The following is a 22,123-nucleotide window of genomic DNA, read 5'->3' on the forward strand; positions in this document are numbered from 1 at the left end:
ACGCGGTTGTCCGGTGGGATTTAAAACCGAGGAGTTCATCTAGCTCCGAGGAAAGGGAGAAGTCGAACTGAATTCCGTGTTCGATGATTATAATTGCCGGCACAGCGAAATGTGGACCCATTTTCGACAGATGGCCCCGGAAAAAATTATGCAAAAATGTCTTTCGATGATATCGCCTTAGGCCACCGCGTGAACCCATCGATAATTGTGAGAGAATGCCCTTGTATGTCAGTTCCACAAGTAAACCAAAATTATCTCTTCAGTACTTATTCATGAAATTTTCATTGGATACATTCCATGGCGAACTGTAAAAACCCAAACTGCGCTTCTCTGGGTTTTCGCAGAACATCAACGACCACAACTATCGAAGTACGAGTATAGGCTGCCAAAATAGCTACCCTGCCGATCGAATCAATACCAAGTGCCCAAGGGAAACTTGGCTGGACCTGATGCAGTAGGCGATTGCTCCAAGGCCTTGCGTGATCAAACCCGAGTCTGTATGAGTAACTTCGTCCACGAAACCTCCCTAGAAGTTATTTGGTACCAAGGGAACCGGGATAGCTCGCTGAGTTCATATGTTTAGGGAAACTCCTGGTGGATGTACCGGCCCAGTTATTTGCGTTTGACCGGCTTGTGGGAGTTTCATGGGTTGTCGTTAGCTCTACATTGCGGGCAGGGTCCTTGGAGCCTGAAGTGTGGAGTTGTGTTGGATAACTCGGGTGCCGTACTGCTGACTTCAGCAGGGGTTTTAGATAGGTCTAGTATGAATGGTGAGCCTGCATACAACATATACTGGTACCGTTGGGCTTGGTAACAGCGGGACTCTGGTTTTGTTGTTTCAAGCAGACTGTAAAGTGAGAGCGACACCGCGGATACTCACGTTAAACCACCAGGCCGCAACTCTTTGGCAATATGCCCATCATCCACCAGAGTTCTGCGTCGAAAGAACCAATCGATATGTTTTGTATGCCTTCGCGAAGTATAGATAGGTGAATAGGACTCTAAAGAGAAAATATGGTTCTAAGGTGAATAAGGGGAAGCCTTTACATTACCAAAATATCTAATTTTATTAAACTGTACTGTCTGGGCCCTTGATAAAATTCCGGGCTCGAGAGAATCGCCCCCTTCTTTCCCCTTTTCGTCTAAAATACTCACATGAATTATCGGTGCTTAACTTCGGTCAGTTGAAATGCACAGGAATCCACTTTTCTCCGCAAAGATTAGACGGTCAATGCACTAAAGGGTTGTTAGCTTAAGTGTTTAGATTTCTATGGACAAATGGCTCGTAAGTACCGCTTATTTAGAAACTACCATATCCTGAATATTTTAAACGAAGGAAGAACTGGTTATACTTCGGGCCAAATGTGAAGCGGTGCTATGACTTACCAATAGCGCTTGGCATAGTTTTATCGCCATTTATATAGAGGTCAAGAGGTGTTTGTTGGACCTACCCTCACTCAATTGTCTCTTCTTTTATCAACTTATAAATGACTAAAACTGGCTGGATTGTCCAAGTTGTTCAGAGCCCCAGTGTTCTGGTTGTTACAGATTATTCTTTCTTTAGAAGTCAATGTTCAAACTGCCAATTACAGCGTACTTACTATATAATAATCTTCCCTTGGATTCCTTCATTTGAGACCAGAAGGTGAAAAATTTGGACATCTTCGAGGAGAAAGATTCGTTTTTCTTCTTCTTCGGATAGGATCGCACTGATTTCAGCAAAGAAAGGACGCAGCTTAGCAGTGGTTAGAAAAATTTGTCTACGATTTATTTCAGAACAGAAGTAACTCGTTAGACTCTGCCTCACCTCTGCTCTGGGACAAACGTAGCAGCATAGCAGCTATGTTTATTCGAATGTTGATCCCATGTATACCGAAGACCTTGGATATATTGACATAAATCTGAGACTTAATATATCCTTCCGGAAATAGTTCTCTGACGTTACTTCATATTCATTCTAGATGCCTAGTAGTGAGGGCTTTCCCGAGCTTGCGGATCCACCGAATTTTACCTGCAATAAATCCATCGTAGTGCTTTGTTCAACCATGACGTCGCTTTTTTAAGAAAGTATGGCCCAATGAAGCCGTACCATGAACCATACTAAACAGTTAGCTTCCCTGGCAGTCATACATACATTTTTTGATTCTTGGAACTCTGTAGTCAGAATGCTCTTCAGGACTCGTGTCGAAATAGCTTGAACCGCCGCCACGCTGTTGTGACGATGCCATGCCCCTATTGATCCAAGACAACAAGAAAAATTTGTAGGGATGACGTAGGTTCCTCATGGTTATAGAGCGAGTGTGGCAACCTTGTAATCTTATTTCTGAAAAAAATTAAGGCGACTAGATGTCTTGTTATGATAGAGGATTTACACGTCGCCATTCTCCGACCGGTCTTGGCCGACTCGATCCTTCAAAAGGTGGAGCACTCTCGCATTGAACTACCAGATAACAATTTTTTCGGTAGGTGGAAACTCCTTGTGGACCACCCCCTATTCATCGAAAAAGAGGATGAGTATGCTTTTAACGCGTGAACTGCACATACGAGCGTTTTTAGGATTTAGAAACTGGTAGGTGTACCACTCGCAATTTTGACGCTTTGTTTTCGGGTCGTCCCCATAACACAGCGCTGTGTTTACTAATCGTCCGTCAGAGCTATGGGTACCAGTTTTGCCCAAATTTTTCTCATGTTCGGTCTAGGAGTTCGGGGCATACCGTCGATTTTTTTGCTTTGTTTATACCCCCTCTACTAACCTCGTGTTCTTCCTAATAGAATCTATGAAAGGATTCCTTATTAAGATATCTTCTCCTTTCGGTAGTTTCAGTGCCTTTGATTTCAAGCTTATTCACTAATGAGAAGAGCAGACCTGATGAGGAGAGGTAGGAAAGGGGAGAATTTCCCTGGACCCGGAGTTTCCTCAGGGGCCCGGAAAAGAAATTTCTATGAAAAAAAGGATAATATGGGGCCCGTATAATTTTCACCTCAGACCTGTACAAATTCCACCCAGGGCCAGCTTTTTTGCATTAGTTTCGCTCTGGATTTCTTCTAGCCCTGGAGAAGAGCATCTGTTCTCGAAGTCCTTCTGGAACTTTCTAACATATTCAACATTTGACGGATTTAAATTCAGGATGTATAGGAAGACTGGGCATAACGGCATGGTAGTTGCCACTGGAGGCTGCTTTTACGGCTTTTTCAGACTTATCTCTTCTGGGAAAATTGGCAATGCCATCACCCAATGACCTACTACTCTTGGTGGGAGAAGACACTTCTCTGATGTTCGAATTTTAACTAATAAAGAAACCATTGTTTGAGTTCAACTAGAGGCAAGTGGCCTTTGCCCAGAGTAATGCCATTTGTTATTTTATCATATTTTGAACAAAATGAAGGTTTCGCCCCAAATTATTCAAATAATCTTTTTCATTTATTCCAGATATTCGTAAGATGGTCTATTATCCATCATTACCGCTGATTATGAAATCAGAAAATAAACAACAACAGCTACTATGCTCACCACTAGGATCGGAATCGCAATCGTATCAAACGGCGGTTTCCTTGCATCCAGCTTCACAACATCAGCAACAATTGCAACATCCAACAATTGGCAATAATATTATGTTAACAAATCAATCATCATCGTCACTGTCGCCTTTGTCGTCATCTGGAACGTCCGCCACCACATCTGGACCGACGACAACATTTTTAATATCACAAAACCAAAGTTTTCTTCATAATATTAAGATTGAACTTCCTGACCAGCCGCATCATCCACTCCAGCATTCGCAACAGCTCCAACAGCATCCCCACCTCCAGGCCCATTTGCAACAGCAACAACAACCACAGCATCAGCAAAATGGAAGTGGAAATAGCCGTATGGAGCCGGTAAATCAAAAAGTCCTTTATAAGTGCGAGCAATGCAATATGACTTTTGGAAGCAAGAGTGCACACACGAGTCATATGAAATCCCATGTGAAAAATGAGGGTAACTATCAGCTGGCAGCCGCCAATGCATCACTAGCGGCAGGACAAGTGAATCCGAGTAGTCGGAATGGTGGTCAATCGGCAACACCCACTCAGGGAAGTCCCGCGACTGGTTCTGATCCATATCAGTGCAATGTTTGCAAGAAGACATTCGCTGTGCCTGCAAGACTGGTAAGTCCACTTGATCCAAGTCGAGTCCTTATGTATAAAATCATCCTTCTTATCACTTCCTTGCAGATTCGACATTATCGCACTCATACGGGCGAGAGACCCTTTGAATGTGAATTCTGTCATAAGATGTTTAGCGTTAAGGAGAATCTTCAAGTACATCGTCGTATTCATACCAAGGAACGGCCATATAAATGCGAAGTTTGCGGGCGAGCATTCGAACATAGTGGCAAATTGCATCGGCACATGCGAATCCATACTGGAGAGCGTCCGCATAAGTGCTCGGTGTGCAACAAAACCTTCATTCAGTCCGGTCAATTGGTGATACATATGAGAACGCATACTGGCGAAAAACCCTACAAATGTCCTGTTGAGGGATGTGGAAAAGGATTCACATGCTCGAAACAGGTTGGTATTGAAAACTTCTGGGACCCTTTTATCCATATTAATTTCTGAATCTTGTTCCATTCAAATCATTAGCTCAAAGTCCATTCCCGAACGCACACCGGAGAGAAGCCTTATCACTGCGATATCTGTTTCCGTGACTTTGGCTACAATCACGTGTTGAAACTGCATCGAGTGCAACACTATGGATCGAAATGCTACAAGTGTACAATTTGCGATGAAACATTCAAAAGCAAGAAAGAAATGGAAGCTCATATCAAAGGACATGCAAATGAGATGCCGGACGACGAAGAGGAACAGCAACAGCAACCTGGTCAATCATCACCGAATCACAAACAAGAACCAATTAGCAATGGTCATGTTAATGGCCAACCATCCCAGCCAGCAGCACAACGTTCGCCATCCCGACAAAAACCTCAACGACAGCAGCAACAACCACGATTACTTCGACGAGAGTCCCTGCCAGATTCGGAACGTAGTCACGATAGTTCGGCAGCATCAACTGCAGGTAGTATTCAAATGGAGACACCTATCGACACAAGCTCTGAGGCGAATTCCGAAAGCGAGGACAACGTCAATGGCAATAGTTTATACAATAATAGTAATATGTATCAAAGACTGGAACAATCGGGAATATCATTCTCATTGAATGCACCACGTCCCACTATAAATCCTGCTCTCCTGGCTGCCGCATCGATAGCTAGTAGACGAGTCGATGCGGAGGCTAATAGCAATGCATCACCGATTACGGCTGGAACACCGATACCACCACATATTATTGATGAGATGGACACGAATGCATCGAGTGAAATGTTGGATTATTATCAGAAATCTTTGGATGCTGTCAGTATTGGAAGTAGTCAACCGATGTCGGTGCCTAGAAGTTCACCTATGCCGATAACATATGAGCCGTTGGCGGTCATGAAGCAGAATGGATACTTTGCACCAGCTCCTGTGCCGGAATTTAAGTGAGTATAGTTTTTATGTTGATTGGAAGAAAGTTATTCACATTGAGGTCCTTATAAAGGGGGGGGGGGGGCTATCATTGATCATACCTTGTCCCTTGGGGCAGGTCCCTTCTCTTTTAATTAATCGGGGATACTTTTGCCCACTTGGGTTAATGACAAGGTGAGGTCGATTTCAGTAGTTTTTCAGAAGTTCGATGTCAGAGCTGTAGCACTGATGGGAGGAGTGGGAGGGAGTATCTCCAGTGCAAAAAAGTAGGTTTCTTTAGGCTCAAGGTTTTCTTGAAGATCCTCATCAACAATAAATTGAAAAAACTAAATGGCTTAAACCAGGTATTGAAATGTCAAAAGGATTCCAACATTCTTTTTGGAACAAGAACTGCTGGGTGACATCATATCCCTCATAAAAGAAGTCAAATTAATCCGGCTCAATGAAATTGGGTTGTTGGGTTGTGGTCTATCCTTTATCTTCTAGTCTAAGTCCTCTGCCTTCTGTTCTTTGCCTACTTTCCTTTGGATAATTATCTTTTGTCCTCTATCCTCTCTCTTCTGTTCTCTGCACACTGTTCTCTATCCTGTATCCTCTGTCTCCTGTCTTACTTCCTCTGTTGTCTGTCTACTCTTTCCTGCCTTCCGTTTCCTATTAGTACGATGTTGAGCTTCAAAACCTCCCTCTTTGACAGTTACTTTAGTTTATCTTCCCCCCTTTATGCCTACGCATAAGTACATACATATTTTAATGAGTTTGAAGTATTTCCTACAGGTCAAACGACTTTCTCCACTCTGTTCCCGATATCTTTTCCTCTAAAAGTCGTCCGAGTACCTTGACCTGAAAAATTTTGCCTTTGTACATTTATCTAGAGAGCCGCCAAAGCCCGGTATCAACACAAAATCGAATCATCACCTCCGGTCTTAAAAAGTCCTAAACCAAAGCAACTGCAATTACGAATCCTAAACCTGTTTTTCAGACCAAATATAAGGGAGACATTGTGACCGAGATGCAGCAGTAAAAGAGACTTCTTATATTTCGGTGCAATTGAATGGACTCCTCCTCCAGGGGATGATGGCAGTCCCATCTGAAAACTTCTTCCATGGCCAAACAAATCCTCCTACACGAACCTTAGAGTAAGTCGACTCGCCAACAATTATAAGGGGTTCATTACAACTAAGGTCATCTAAAGTTAGTGAGTGGGTGAATGCGTTCATCGACATCTCTAATTCGTCAAACACTAGGGAATTCTGGATCATCTTCAAAAATATTTTTAAAGCATCAAAGGCACAATCGACTTGTTTATGGAACAGTCAGACCCGTTGAGAGGGGGTTGATTTTGCAATTTTCTGTGGAAATCACAGTGCAACATTCTCTTCTTCGCTTAATGCTTCAAAGTATCTAATACCTCATACATCATTTTACTCCTTGGTATCTGGACAATGTGCTGTCAAATAATAGTCATTAGAACTAATCAGACTACTTATGTTATTCAATACTCAACTGATCCAATCCCCCATGGCTAAGCAGACCTCTCTTAGAGCCGTCAACCAAATTTGTATGAACCGGTCCACCTCCAAAGTAGCTAGAGTAGATAGAATTGCCCCTTTTCCAGAGCGGAACGAAGACATTGAAGGAATATTGAATAATTAAAGTAGCTAAAATCCTTAAACGCCTTGGTCGGGTATGGAGGTTCACATTGAGACAATCTGCTAAGTAGAAGCTCCGTTTGGGTCGACCAGGTCATGCATTAATGAATTTCTTCTCCCCATGACAATAAAGAGAGAACAAAAGTGTCATATCTCGGCCATATCCTTTTAACCTTCTCCCCCATTTATTTTCAATGATACTTTGCTTCAGGGTAATCACCATTATAATAATATTAATGCTCTAGAAATGATAAACCTACATCAGTTAGACGGCACAAAGGCACAACACAACACAAACATCCGCGGCTAAGCGGGACTCGAACCTTGGACAACGAGGTCGAGAAGTTAACGCTCAACCAGCTCGACCGTCAATGCTGCTGTTTCGTCATACACTTTATACGAGAGAGGCGCGAATAATTTTCTCCCCGGGTCACGATTTTCTCTCTACGGTCCTATTCACCTAATCTCCTCGTATCCTCTTATCACATCCTTAGTTCTTCACTTTCTGGGTCATTAGCAATTCATACTTTCTATTCTGCATTTAAAGCTTTCTTGAGGGACAGTAGTTGCCATTTTATACTTTCCTTTTGTTGTTTCCAATTTGCCGCATTGCCTCATCCCAATGTCCTGAATCTTCTTTCGTTTCATTCTTCTGTCTCTAATTCCTTGTAAAGTCTTGTGTTTACTCTTGCCATTATATCAGCCATTGTTATGATCGATCGCTGTGGACGTCCCATGTGTTTCCTTACGAACCTCGGTAGGTGATCTAGAATCTTTTGGCGGCCGCTTTAATATCACTTGGTTCCTGAGTTTCAAAAAGTCTCCTTTGTAATTCCGCCCTTATTTCTGTTGTGGAGGGTTATAACGACCTCAATTTTCGTTTGTTTTCATGATCTTTATTTTGACAGGGCCTTAGTAATATGGCCAATGGACATTCTCCTTATGGATGGCTCTTTGTGCACTTTACACACATGTGCACTATTGACCAACTTTGGGCAATATGCACGAAGTTTTGGCAGCTGTAACACTGCACTTCTTCGTAACTCCTGACATGTTTTATTGAATAATGGATTTCACCTTCATACCTTTATTTTTTTTTCTTGAGCGTGCCTGAGAGTGGCTAAGAAAAGACCTGATCCAGATTTGACTGGAAACTTGGGATTCTCCTTGCGTAGGACCTTGTCCATTCTAGTCATAAGGTTTGCAACCGAAAATATAATAGTTTTAATTGCGGGTGCCTCGCGGTTAGTTCAAACATAATATCTGAGAGGTCGATTTCCTTATGAAGAGCTCGGATGATAATTTACAGAGTCCTTAGAGTTGAAGAGATTCGGTTGGTGGTGTTAAGCCTTTGATCTCTAATGAGCGTGTGATCATCTACTGACTCCACGAAGATGACAGTCTTATCTAGTTTTTTAAGGAAGTATTAAGTCCTTTTTCTTGGAGGATTTTCAACGAGTATGTCAACATTGCAATTTGTTTCCGCTGGGACTCAGACTCTGCAGCTTGTTTATGCCTATGTTTGTGATATCCTGGACGATGGAATTTCCCTGTTTGGTTGCTTGGATGGTATAGTCAATTTCTCTACCATGCCTCCTCTGGGAGGTTTTCGGGGTGCAGCACTTCTTCCTTGTTTTGCGGCATTTGGAGTGTGTACATGTTACTAATAGTCTCTGGCGGCGTCTCTGTGTTGGACAACTGAATGTCGTGACAGATTTCCGAGAAAGCCCGTTTCTAAAAGTTACAAGAAGAAACGAAACGTTTTTCTTAATAGATATTCCTAAAAACTCCCAACTTTTTCGCCTGCGCAGTTGTGGAGGGTTGGGTATTCTTAAGGCAGAAAAATACAGAAAAATGAATAGTAACTGATATAAACTTTGCAGAAGTGCAACTGATAAATGAGAGAGAGGTTAGATGCATCTCTAGGCACCGGATACCATTTCCAAGCAACCTAGGAATGGTGCAGTAAGTTCAGATGGGCTCACAGCGATAAACAGAACTCACTACAATTTTGCATGACGCAATCAAATGAGATCTGACACTATGCAAACCCCAGCTATCTGAACTAATCTTGTTATTGAGAGCGTACAATAAAAGGAGACTATATTGCATCAAGAGAAAATCCTGCCTGAGATAGAGCGATAGCGTAGGTTAGGACCGCTTTCAGGGATATCGAATTTGCGGACCTCGGCGCAAAACCGAGATGTCTGGAGCTGCTTACTAAGGCAGATCTAGACCAGATATCGGTTGTTGTTTATAATACACCGAGGAAAAAATGAAGCGTAAACCCCTCACGTGAATGGAAGGTAAGATACTCCCAGAGAACTCAGAGGGTATTTCACAATCAAGCATGCCTTGGATAGGTGCATAAATTGCATGTTCATACTATGAAATATGGAAGAATCATGGAATCAGTTTCTGAGTAGATATTAAGAGTCACTGTTAAAAAAATTGTATGTATTATATTGCCTGATTAGAATCTTTGCAGCTATAGCTTTGAATGTGAACATAACCTAACCTGTTGGTTAGTCCAATCGAATGAAATTTTAGAAAGCCAAGGTACATCCTCTGTGTGGTTCCATTTTGTCATCGTTCGTTACAAATGACTGTGGAAGTCCAGGGCTCCTTGGATGACTATTACCACTTTTGGGGCCAATATAGCCAGACTGTTTGCACAGTTGGTTATACCCAGCGGATCATTGTGGAACTTTTAGAAAACTTTCGACTGCGGCAACAGGGGGTATTCTGTGCCTTGTTTACTCTGCGCAGGAGGGAGAAACTCACAAGAACTATCTAATGGAAAGATATGAAAGTGCAAAAGGTCACTAACTGGTTCTAGGTGAATCCTACGAGGAATCTGAAGTCTAGAGCGCAGTCCTCCAGGGGTACATTTTGTAACCAATACTATTTTTTCTAATGATCGGTGACGTTATATATCCAACTGTGGAAATGAACTCTGTATCGTTTGACGTCTTAATAGCTCTAGATCTACCTTCATTGCTTTTTCCGATATCAATCAAAATCAAGTTGGATTCATTTTTTGCAATATCCATGTTGCTATATGGGGAGAGCCCATAGAAGATGACCGCGACTGATACTCGAAAGCTTCAACTCTTCATCAACACCTGTCTCCGTGGTGTCAGTAGAGGACTCAACATACAATCAGAGCAGTAGAGTACTCATCCCACTAACTTGAACGAAGAGTTATCTCGGACGGAAAGGCGCATTGTTTAGAAGGCGGAAATGGAAGTGGATAGGTCATACATTGAAAAAGGGAGTAAGCTCCATTGCTGACTGTGCATGAACTTCTAAGGCAATTTACCCGTCAGCGATCCTTGGATAGTAGGACCAGGATGGCTGACGAGTAAATTGCCTTACAAATTCGTGGCATAGAACAGTAAAAAAGTTTACGCTTTTTCGGAATTCCACGAGGGACTTTATTTACATTGCCAGAAATCGCATAGATGACATACTGTACCCCATATAGCATTCCATTTTTTTTCCGTTTTTGGCAATTATCCGGTGAGGTTGATGTTTGATAGCAGGAGTTCAATGATAGCCATGTTTATATATGAAAAGAAATTAGGATAATGCAGATGGCCTTGAAGACAGCTGTGGGTCTGCGGTGTTGTTATTGTTGAATTGCTGGTGGTGTACGAAATTACTGAAGTCCTACCTGGTAACAATCAGCAAATCTAACTCGCCGAATTTCGTTGGGTTTGCCACTGCAGGTGGTTGAACGGTAGTTTAACCGGTTTTCGGGATGTCTATCCCGGGAGCGTGTATTATCACGATGGCTTCCTGGTGTTGGTTCGTGATCGGGTTTTCTTCGATGTTGTTGACCATCGCGTATGAAGATTTGGGTCCATCGATGCTACTAATAGACCCGCTAATTATAGGCGCGGGAGCACTGTCTAACGTAGTCAAGGTAGCAGCACCGTTTGTGGATTCATTTACCGTTGGGCTTTGCTGAATCGACTGCTGAGATATTGATACCACTGCTTGCACTTCTTGGTCACGTGATCTTTGTGAAGTCTATGGTCGCTGGTGTTGGCTTTGCGTGGCTGTCTTAAAACGTTTCTTTCTCCTTGGTCTTTGGAGCGCGGACAAAATGCTTATATCGGTGATTGTACCTATAGGCAACCGTATTTTCGTGCTACGATCTGAGATAGACAGACATGGTTTCGTGCATTTGATGGCTTGGAAATTGAACCTCCAGTGATACCAACAGAAATCCTCGGTCGAAGATTTTTGGAACTGCGCGCTGAAATTTCCAGCTGGACAAATTCACGGAGTGAATCTGCCGTTTAACTGGGGGTATCTCCGTTCGCAGCTCCACGGTGTTGAATGAAGTGTAGAATAGAAGTTACTAGCAACTGCGGTTTGTAGTGGCTGGTCATCAACCGTCGCCATAATCGGTAGAAGAGTAGACGGTAGACGTCTTACCCATAGATTACGCATTAGCGGTTCTGGAACTTTGGTACCGTCGAGACTGCACGCGGCGGAGGAACTGCGGTGGTTTTTCGTCACCCAAGGAAGTGCTCTCCACGGGGTGTCTTGTTTTTTTCTTCTGGCTGGCACTGAACCGCTTTATTAATTGTTCGCGTAAGCGGCTCTATGAGTTATCTACCACCGACTATAGAATTATGTCACGGATTTTGGTGGCATACCGCAGTGATAGCACGGTCCCACGATGTCTCGGTGAGCTACATCAGAGAAAGCTAAGTCCACTGGTCCCGTTTACGATGACCATACGTGAAGGCGAAAGATGGCTAGCCTCTGATTAGATTGGTATTTGTCTGGTCAGAGGGTTTTTGAGGGGATGGATGTTCAGTGTGGATTATGTTGCTGGCCACTAGTGAGATGTATAATATGCATATATAATAAAGAATGGTGTATAGTAATGTAAACGTTAAAGCAGTTTCGAACGTGTCATGATATAACATTCTAAGCAAGTGTCGTTGTTAGTTGGGATCCACTATAGATGGCCCCTTTAGCCACATGGTGCACCAATCTATTTAGGTGGATTCCACTTTTTGCCGGAAACTATATGACTTTTATCTCTTGAATGTTCGAACTCTTAATTTCGCTGACCATCTCCCATAGGATTGGATGGTTGGACTTTTTGTTTTTGAGCAGAATACAAGCTTGTTGAGAGGCCGTTATAATGACTAGTTTCTCCTGAGTTTTATCTTTGACCAGCAATGTAGCCTGGTTGGTACCCATGAGTTCCACAGAGAGGACCGCCTTCGCTCTCATTGTATTGCCTACCTTTATACGGGGAGATGCTAAGACCACAGCACAACTTTTGTTTTTAAGGTTTTGTGTAAACACAAAACCTTATTAAAATCGGTTTACTGTCTGTCTGTTCGTCTGTCTGTCTGTCTGTCTCTCTGTCCGTCACACGCATTTTTCTCGGAGACGGTTATAGCGATTGACACCAAATTTGGCAGAAAGGTGGGAACTGTGAACGCTCACGCATGCAGTGAATTACATCCTTTTACGTCGAATTTAAGGGGGGGTCCCCATACATGCAAAAGGGGGGTGTAAAATTTTTTTCATCAAATATAGTCATGTGGGGTATCAAATTAAAGGTCTCGATTAGTACTTTTCAAAGCCGATCTTAGTTTTGACATTCGTTGGAAGGGTGGGGAGCCCGGGGGGTTGAAAGTGATCACTTCTTTAAGGGGGCCATTCTCAGAAACTACCAAACCGAAAAACCTGAAAAAAATCAGAAGGCTGCCACTATATAGTGCCTGGGCTCCGAAATACCTTCCATGCCGATATCTGCTTAAATAAAGTTAATAATAGTACATTACTACGATTTTTTGTAATTGGTTAGAAACCCCCTTCAGTTCATCCTAGTATCATGCAATTTTGCTGTGATATAGGCTACAATATGGAGCATGATCTTACCAAGTTTGGTGGAAATCGTACTATTACTAACAAAGTTATAATACCCCAAATTTGTTGCTTCTTTGAAAATTGAAGACTATGAATGTCAATATCACCCGAAAGTGGATACTCTTACATAATATATGGATATATTACGTGCTAGGTACTAAGAAATACACAAAACCTTTCGTACTTGAAGCGTCCATCTTCCGGTTTCCCGACTTGTTTTTTGTTGCTGCTGGATCGGTGGCGTAAATCTCGAAACCATTTCTTCTGGACCAATTTAGTTTGTTTTTGGTTTTTACCATTTATTCTTGGTTGGTTTTCCTAGCTGGCCTCTTCAACCCATTCCAGACTCCCCTTCTAGTTGAGCAATGATTCTCGTGAGATACCATGAAGTCAAAAACTTTCCTGAAACATTTATATACTTTCGAGAGGCCATTGCTGACAGACGGGTTTTCTGTCTAGTTTATAAGAGGATGGTGAAGTTCTTTTAAGCTTCTTTGGCTGCTAGAAGGTTTTTTCTAAATTTGTGTGGGGGTTCATTATCAAGGGCATGGGCAACGTGGAAAGGTGCTGATTTGGTTAGCCCCAGGAAAGTTTTAAGCTGGGTGGCAACTACAGAATCTACTTTATTGTCTAGATATTTAGGTGATCCAACAGTAGAAGTGGGAGCGTAATAGAAAATCGGACTAACCACTGCTTGTCTGTTATGTCACACTTCACCAAGCTTGCCTTTATTATTTCGAACCAAATTTCAAGCTCCAGGGGATTGAGGTCCAGAAGTCTTGGAACACAGTTGACCGAGGTTTCAGTCGTACTAGTGTCTGCAGGCGTATTGCGTGGGCTCAATATTCTGGCTGTCACCGATTTTCTGCTTACCTTCAACCCGGCGATTCTCCTTTTGAACTCGGGGTCTCCACTTTGGGAATTACCAAGTGAGGTTGATAGTTGTTAGCAGAAGTTCCATGAAAGCTGTGTTTATGTATTTGATTGGTTTATTTAAATCCAATATCAATTCTGCTTCTCATTGTTGTGTTCACAAAGTGGGAGCTGTCAGTAGACTGTCTCTTCTACCGAGTGACTGGTGTGGAACAAAATGTTGACCAACTACGACGAAAGCTATCTTATAAATATATAAAACACCCATCCGGATTATGAACAAGCAAATAACCAATTTTTACCAATTTTTACTTCCAGACCATCATTACGATCCGCCAATGAAATTGTCCGTCGTGTCGAAGCTGCTATAGCTGGAGCTGAGCCATTACTTACCGCATCTCGTTCACCATCTGCAGGATCACCAGACAGATCATCATCACCAGAGAGCGATTCAATGATAGTAGCCGATCGTGATGTTATGACACTGCCGTTGCGTAAGCGCAAACTATATATGAGTGACAATCAATCGCAGGACGTATCACCAGTTATGCGGATGAGTTCCGTCATACAATTCGCCAAAGCATCGTAAGATCCTTCGGAAGGATGCCAATTTCATGGAATCACAAATGTCTATCTTGAATATCGATTGCAGTACGAAATAGGAATTTCGGGTACTAAAATCAAAAATCAGATAATATGCTTCCAAAAAAATAAAACAGATGAAATGCGAAAAATAATTTGCACCGTGTGTCATTCGCAAAGGATCCAGAGACACACAGATTTTTACAAGACTTGTATTAGGATATAAATTATTTATAAAATTTATATTTAACTGTAAAGGAAACTTAAAACACACTAAAGATTTTTATATAGCGGTGTAAGCAATAATTTTTAAGATATATTCGAAGAGGATCAAACAAAAAATAAAAGAAAATTTACTACTTAACGCGAAACTATGGAAAAATCAGTTTTTCTTTTTAAAAAAATTAAGTATCTTGAAACAACCAAATAAATGCCATACTTTGTAGAATATTAGAAGCTTAAGATTGAGGGAAAATCGATAATTTTAGATGTTGGTGGAGAGAAAACTTTTATGATGACTATCATAGGAAAAGGGAAAACAATTTTTGTTGACTGAACCGAGTTTGTGACCGCCCGCCTGGCGAAATATTGTCTAGTTAACAGGATCCGAGTAATTTAGAAAGGAAATGCACAAAATCCATAGCACCCTGGTGGTGTTTTTTGTTCATTATTAATTACGGATTCATTGAAAAGTTAAAGCCAATCTATTACTAAAGTATTTTTCCTTTTGTTTCTAATTTTTGAAATTAAAAATTTAATAATTTTCACCTTCAATTAAATCGCAACGAGAAGTAGATCCCGATTAAACTACCAAATGAATAATACAACAATCTTTTATTGTTTTGTTTCTCGTAGAAAATATAAAAATAAAATTCAAAGACTGTCTCAGGAAAAAATGGCCCGATTATATTTCTAAATGAATGAATAAATGAAAATAAGTAGATAAGTAAGAGAAATGATGCTTGTTATCGCGGAGAAAAGTACAGAGAATGAGAGAATATTAAGTATCCTTCGTATCACTATTGAAATAATCAATTATTACTAATTATAGTGCTATTAATTTTATTACTTTTGTTATTACTACGCATTAGTTATTATTGTCCTATTGTATTATTATTGAATATTTGTATTTTTAACTATACCAAGTAAAGGAGTAATCATTAAGAATAACACAAAAAGTGATTGAATGCAGAAGCAAAACAAAAGATTAAAAAAAAAAAATAATAATAATAACAAAGTAAAATTATTGGAGTTGAAATTTGCTTTTATTTTCTTGGTTCTAAACAAGGTGTTGATGTTTCTTTGATTTAGTGAAAATTTTTCTTCGGAATTTTGGTTATAGCGGACTTTTGTTTCGTTTTCTTGTTTCTGTTTCTTAGTTTTTAGCCTTATAATGACTGTGGTGTTATTAAGTGACGAAGATAAGTAAGTTGAAAAATTGAAACAAATCAAATATGAGTACAAAAAATCTGCAAATCCACTCAAAAGTTCTGTGTAGTCCATCATTTTAGCTTAATTCAATTTTGGGGCTTTGTTTACTGCTTCAGTTTAGGTAATGCATTTATCCTTTTTGTAGCTCTTCCCTACTTTTTTCGTGAATTATAACAAAATCAAGAGAGATCCTACTTTTTTGACCCCCTTTATCAGCCGATGGTAGATTTGTCTGTCTGATATTGATTAGGTCCTTTGTCAGATGATATCAAGGGAAGGGCCTGACGATCTGATTTTATTGCATTTTTCCCCAATTTTTTCCTTGCCAAAATCCAATTATACTTTTTTAAATCTTAACGATACTCCGGGATCTTAGATCAACGAATTCCAATTAATAGAAATCCATCTCATGGTATGCAGTGAATTGTTACAAAAGATTTGTACTCACAATAATATATTTTTAAATTAATAAAATAAAAAATAAACATCAAACTGTTCCAGATGCGTGCAAAGAAGAAACTGGCGTAAGAAAAGTTTTTATAAAAAAAAATTCTTTAATAATTCAAATTAAACTTAGGTACGATACCATAAGGAGAGAATGCAAAGATAGTTTAAGATTAAATTTAGCTAAATTAAGCAAAACACTAAGATCAAACTTCATATTATTTATATAACGAATATTCAGCAGAAGTGTGACAAACAAAAATGAAAGAGGAAAAAAAAAGATAATATTTCGATAATTTTTACTGACTTTATATAAATAGTTCTAGGCGTGAATCAGAACCGAATCGTAAAGTTTGCTGGACCTTTTGTAAATAAGATAAAAAATCCAAGACCGTTAGCCGTTAACTAACTAAAACAATAAACCAAAAAAAAGTATATAAGATATCGAATAGATATTAGAACGACTGCAAAAAATATATAAAGTTTAAGACTGGTTTTTATAGCGTTGATATCACAAAACTACTAAACTCTACACACCTACCGAGAGATTTAAAAAAAAAATAAATAAAAATATCTGAACTGAGGACAAAAGGGCCAAAAAAGATTTCATGCATAGACCTCTCTGCAAGCGGAATTGTGAATTGAATTTTTTCAAGGATAGAAGAATGAAAAAGAATTAGGTTTCCATTTTTCGATTGATAAATTGCAAAATTGCAAACGGATAATGATATATCGATGTGGATATGGTTTTATAATTGTTAATGCTAGAAGTGTCCCAATTAGTATTTGCTTCTTTTGAGGAAATGATTTTTTTTTTGTTGGAAAATAGCAGTGCAGCGATTGTTTTAATATGAAAAAGCTCAAATATTCAGTGCGGAACAAAAAAATGAGAAAGATATCAATGAAAACATCTTGGTTTTTAGTTATAGGACCTGAAGGCATTAGCTTCAGGCATGGAAACAAGAGTCAATAACAATAATCTCACAAATTATTATGTCGAATATTTTTTTTTCTTTCTGTAATAGTTAACATTACCCACACACATACAGTACTTCATAAAATATACATAGAACAGCATTCAATGATGTATCTTAATAATATGTGAATATCCAAATAAGGCAATAATATATTTATTATTTTGGAGTGAATATTATGCATATGGTGGTTTTAATTGGACAGTTTCCCCTGATAGGTGCTTCGATTGTTTAATTCGTGAAGTTTCATTGCTCTACTTGATGATGGTACATATGATTTTTTTAAAGAAAATCTGCAGCTGTTCCTTGCATAGAATTATATGGTTTCCAATATACACGCACCGGTTCGCCGAAATATGCTTCCACAGGAGCCAGGTCTTTGCAAAAAGTCTACAGTTTTCCTCCACTGTTATGTTCCTAGGGAGACCTAATAAGCAGGTCTCTGGAATAGTCGGGGCATCTCTTCGTTCCAGATTGTGTCGGGCTAGAAAACACCGGTGACATGTCGAAGAGAGGTATTACCAAAGGTTTCGAGCCTTTGGGCAAAGTTGCGGTCACTTTCCATGCCTTTCATTCACCGTCAAGAGGCGATTTTTGGATGGCATAGTATTACTTCATCAGGATATTTTGTTCAGAATCTTCAGCTTTAAATTTGATTACTTCCTTAATGTCAGTGGACCATGGAAGTGGATAGAGGAAACTTCCATGGTCCACTAATTTTAAGCCCTTTGTCTAGAACCATATTTTACGATTCTGGGTAAATAAGGCGGTGGGTTTCTCTTATACAGATTCCATTACGTGATCCCGAAGACCTAGTTTAGAGCTACCACGTGTTCCTTCGATGTTATTTCGTGTGAGGCAAATTGTAGTGTTCATTTACGCTTACATCCGTGAAGACACCCGTTCGCCATCCCTGTCAGTTCTCGGCAAAGGGCTTCTATTCCCTAAACGATTTGCCCAGAAGTTTACACTTCTCCTTGACTTGTCTATGCCATATAATTCCAGGGCGACCCACTCATCAACCATCCTAGCTATGGAGTCGTCGATTTTGCTCAGTGTGCAACCTATCCACAAGCGCTTTTGCTTCCTGGTCAACAGGTCCTTAGAGATGTAGCCTGTGATTCGACTTCTTCTTAGGCCAGAGTGCACCGATGACGCGGCGAAACAGGTGTTACCGGAAACTTTGTCAGCCTTGAGTAATAGAAGTGGTCGCTTTTCATGTACCGCTCCCTCATAGTAGCGCAGAGAGGACACTGGCATTGAACAGCATCAAATTGATGTTAGTGTTGGGATTGTTGCAATCGCCAAGATAATCCACGGACAAGAATATGGCAGTGAAAGGTAAGGTTTAATATTGACCTTACTCTTCCCTTGTGAAAGGCAGGTAGGCCTATGTTTACAGTCGAAATGCCGAATAGCGCTCAATGCAATATAGGACTCGTTCTTTGGAGTTCCTTACCTTATTGCTAATCTCAGAGAATCAGCCCTAAAAAACACCATTGTATTTGGAGATAGGTTGCTGGTTTGTGGTATTAACTCCTGTTGCATTACCGCATATGTGTGTGTATGTATGTGCGTGCGTGGAGGAAGAGAAGCTACAGCTTCTGAGCACTCAGGCTGTGTTGGCCCATTGTACTCGCCACCCCCATCTAATGGAATATTCCGGATTCCTTAACATATCACAGGATTTCCGTTAGTGGATGTGATGTTACCCGTCGCAACTGGAGAACACCGGCACGAAAGATCTGATGCCTGATGCGTCCATAGGCGGGGCATTCAAATAGGAAATGCTACGCGGATTCCGCTTCCTCATTGCAGGAGGGACACGTATCATTTTAAATAGTTCCTATTCTGAACATATGCCCAGCTAGTAAAATGTGGCCTGTCAGAATACCCACAATACCACTGAAAATCCTCCTGTTTTTCTACAGGATAAACTTTGTGGTAGGCATGTTCGGTTCTGACAGGAAAAGTTTGGTGTGTCTAACAGCATTTAGGCTATGCCACCTGTTACTGTGAGAAGCTTGTTTCCAGTTTTTAAACATGGGCATAGGGGAGATTGACCCCTCTTTCGCTAAAGCATCCGAGATTTCAGTTCTCTCTACGCCAAAGTGACCAAGTACCCAGAGTAGTTCCACCGTGTTGAATCTAGAGATAGAGTTCAAATGGTTTCTGCATTTCTGGACGATTTTCGAAGCGAACAAAGGACTACTCAACGCCCTCAATGCAGCCTGGCTATCACTGCAGATGGCGATGCGCCTGCCCTTCAACCGCTCGTCAATCACCCAGTTTGCCACCGTTGCCGCCGAATTAGTCTATAAGCCGCTCTCATTCCGGTGCTTTGAAAAAAATGTATCCAGGGGCTGCAAATTGAGTAATGCATTTGCGCCGAATGTCGTGCTTATGGCACCGGTGATTCCCAGACACACAATTCTTTGTAGTGCGGTTAGTCTACAGTGAAAACCTTTCTGTCTTACCTTAACCACATTACGGGTGCAGAGGCCTAACGATAGCAATGCATATCCACATTACCACATGAGCCCTGAGTCCCCATGTCGAGGCAAAGGTCTGCCTGCACAGCCCATAAGCTGCGAGAGCTCGTTTCATCTTTGCCTCTACATGTTTGTTCTAAAGAAGGAGTTTTCTCCTTTTTGTGAATAATACCATTGTGGTTTCATATGGATTAACTGAAAGACCATGTCTGAGGCACCAACTGTCTATCAGATCAACGGCACGTTGTATATTTCTTCACACCATTCCAAGATCCCGATCAACAGCAAGCACAGTCACGTCATCACCATAAGCTTGAGCGTGTTTTGGCAAATTTTGCAGTTCACATAGTAGTGAGTCGATCAGGATACTCCACAGAAATGGCAACAGCACACTTCCTTGGGGGCAGCCTTTCGTTACTTCTGCTGTTAGGTAGCGATACACACCCACTTCAGCACACAGCAATCTCTGCGTTAGCATAGCATGGATCCACTTAATTAGAGCATCATAAATACCATGCGCTCTGGCGGCATCACAAAGTTTTTAAAAGGCGCACAGTCTCACGCTCCTTTAATGCCCACGAACACTCCCATCGCGTCCTCACCCTTCAAACTTTCATCCTCTAACTTTGTAACCAGAGAATGAAGAGCAGACTCACAGGAATTTCCACGCTGGTAAACATGTTGGTTTTCATTAAATGGGTGCGACCTAAGTGCGTTCCCACGAATGTGACGCTCAACCAGTCTCTCCAAACCTTTCAGTAAGAATGAAGTCAAGCTGATCTGTCTGAAGTTCTTTGGATAAGCAGAGTCATCTTTTCCTGGTTTCGGTATGAAGACCACCTTAACCTTTTGCCAAGAGGAAGGCACGTAGCTTAGAGCAAGGCATCCTCGAAAAATATTTCTTAGAGGTTGCTCTAAGTGCTCCATACACTCCTTTAGCATTGCTGGATAGCTGGCATCCATGCCAGGTGCTTTGAAGTGTTAAAAGGATAGTATGACAGTTCTCACCTTTTTATTGGTAACAACCACTTTCGCAGTGTTCCAGTTCCCCTTGCAGCACTTGCCTGTTGAAGGGGTTGCAAGAACCGTCGACTCCCCCCCCCCCCCCCCCCCCCCCCCTATCACTTCTCTCACGCGTTCTCCCTGGTGGTGTACTTCCAGGAGGGTGTGTACTGATTCTAGTCTGGAGCTCGTGAAAGTACCGTCGGGTTTTCTAAGAGAGCCCAACTTGGCTGACTCATCCCTTTTAAGGATTCTGCACAGCCTTGAAGTTTCTCTTTCGCCTTCCAGTTTCTCACAGTACGCTCTAAAGGTGTCTCGTTTCGAACACCTAACGAGCTTGTTATATTCACGCTGTGAATTCCGGAAGTTCAACCAGTTTTCGTTCGCCTGGTGCATTACTCATACTGCCTTAGGGGATATAAAGCAACTGATAATACCCTTCTTAAATACATTTGATCCGACAAATCCCTTTTCGATATTGTTATGGATTCTTAGAAAGGGTAAAGTGCGACGTATCATCAGAATGCTCTGGCTGATACTATTTCAAACAAATAATTTGGTCGGCGCACAGGCCTCTCCCTTGTTGGCGATGTGGTCAGAAGTGGATAGGTCACACATTAAGGGAGAGCGATAATTGCATTGCCGGCTACGTTAGGTATTGGAGCCCACTCTTCCCAGATAGCCGAAGAGCGGGTCGCACTAGGAGTACTTGAGGCAGAACAGTAGAAGAGAGTGCGGGCATCTCGGGAAGTCTTTTGGGGAGCTAAAATGCGTTTCATCGAACAGCGAACGATGGCGCGTGAGTGTTGTCAACGCGCTATACTCCACCAAGGGCTAAATATCAATCATTTAAACTGCGCTTCGAGTGGATTCATACTGGATTTTAAATTAAAGCATCAAATCTTTAATGCCAACACAATAAATTAGATTTTTTTTGGTTGAGCTAAGGTACAAAATTCTTTCCACGATGTCTGAACCAAGAGAAAGACACTCCATATCCAGTCAGGTCCAGTCCTGATCTAAGCAACTCAGCATCTTTGGGAAGATCCAGATTTGTCACCAAATTAGATATCACTTCTCGGAAGAATAACTTTGATTTAGGGGTCATTCTTAAAGTTAGAGTTTGAATCGTGATCGTACTTCACCTACATCTGAGTTTATCTCTCCTAATGTAGCATTGAGCTTTGGCACAGGTGTTTCTGCATCATAAGGAAGAACACAAATAGTTAAGGAGAGATTTGAGTATGAAATAGAATACTTTCGCTTT

The 22,123-nt window shown here is 41.1% G+C and overlaps 1 protein-coding gene across 2 annotated transcripts in view; it reads left to right on the forward strand.

Annotated features, from left to right (window-relative positions):
• The window catches only part of LOC119650638 (Krueppel homolog 1-like), a 51,157-nt gene extending 33,612 nt beyond the window's left edge, over positions 1 to 17,545 (forward strand). For both annotated transcript variants that reach the window (XM_038053560.1, XM_038053558.1), the window contains exons 2-5: positions 3,431 to 4,149; positions 4,216 to 4,554; positions 4,627 to 5,519; positions 14,250 to 17,545. In XM_038053560.1, coding sequence (XP_037909488.1) covers positions 3,442 to 4,149; positions 4,216 to 4,554; positions 4,627 to 5,519; positions 14,250 to 14,520 — 2,211 coding nt within the window. In that variant the 5' untranslated portion in view covers positions 3,431 to 3,441 and the 3' untranslated portion in view covers positions 14,521 to 17,545. The remainder of the gene's footprint in view (positions 1 to 3,430; positions 4,150 to 4,215; positions 4,555 to 4,626; positions 5,520 to 14,249) is intronic.
• Positions 17,546 to 22,123: the final 4,578 nt, after the last annotated feature.

This window comes from Hermetia illucens, chromosome 3 (genome assembly GCF_905115235.1).
Source record: "Hermetia illucens chromosome 3, iHerIll2.2.curated.20191125, whole genome shotgun sequence".
NCBI lineage: Eukaryota > Metazoa > Arthropoda > Insecta > Diptera > Stratiomyidae > Hermetia > Hermetia illucens.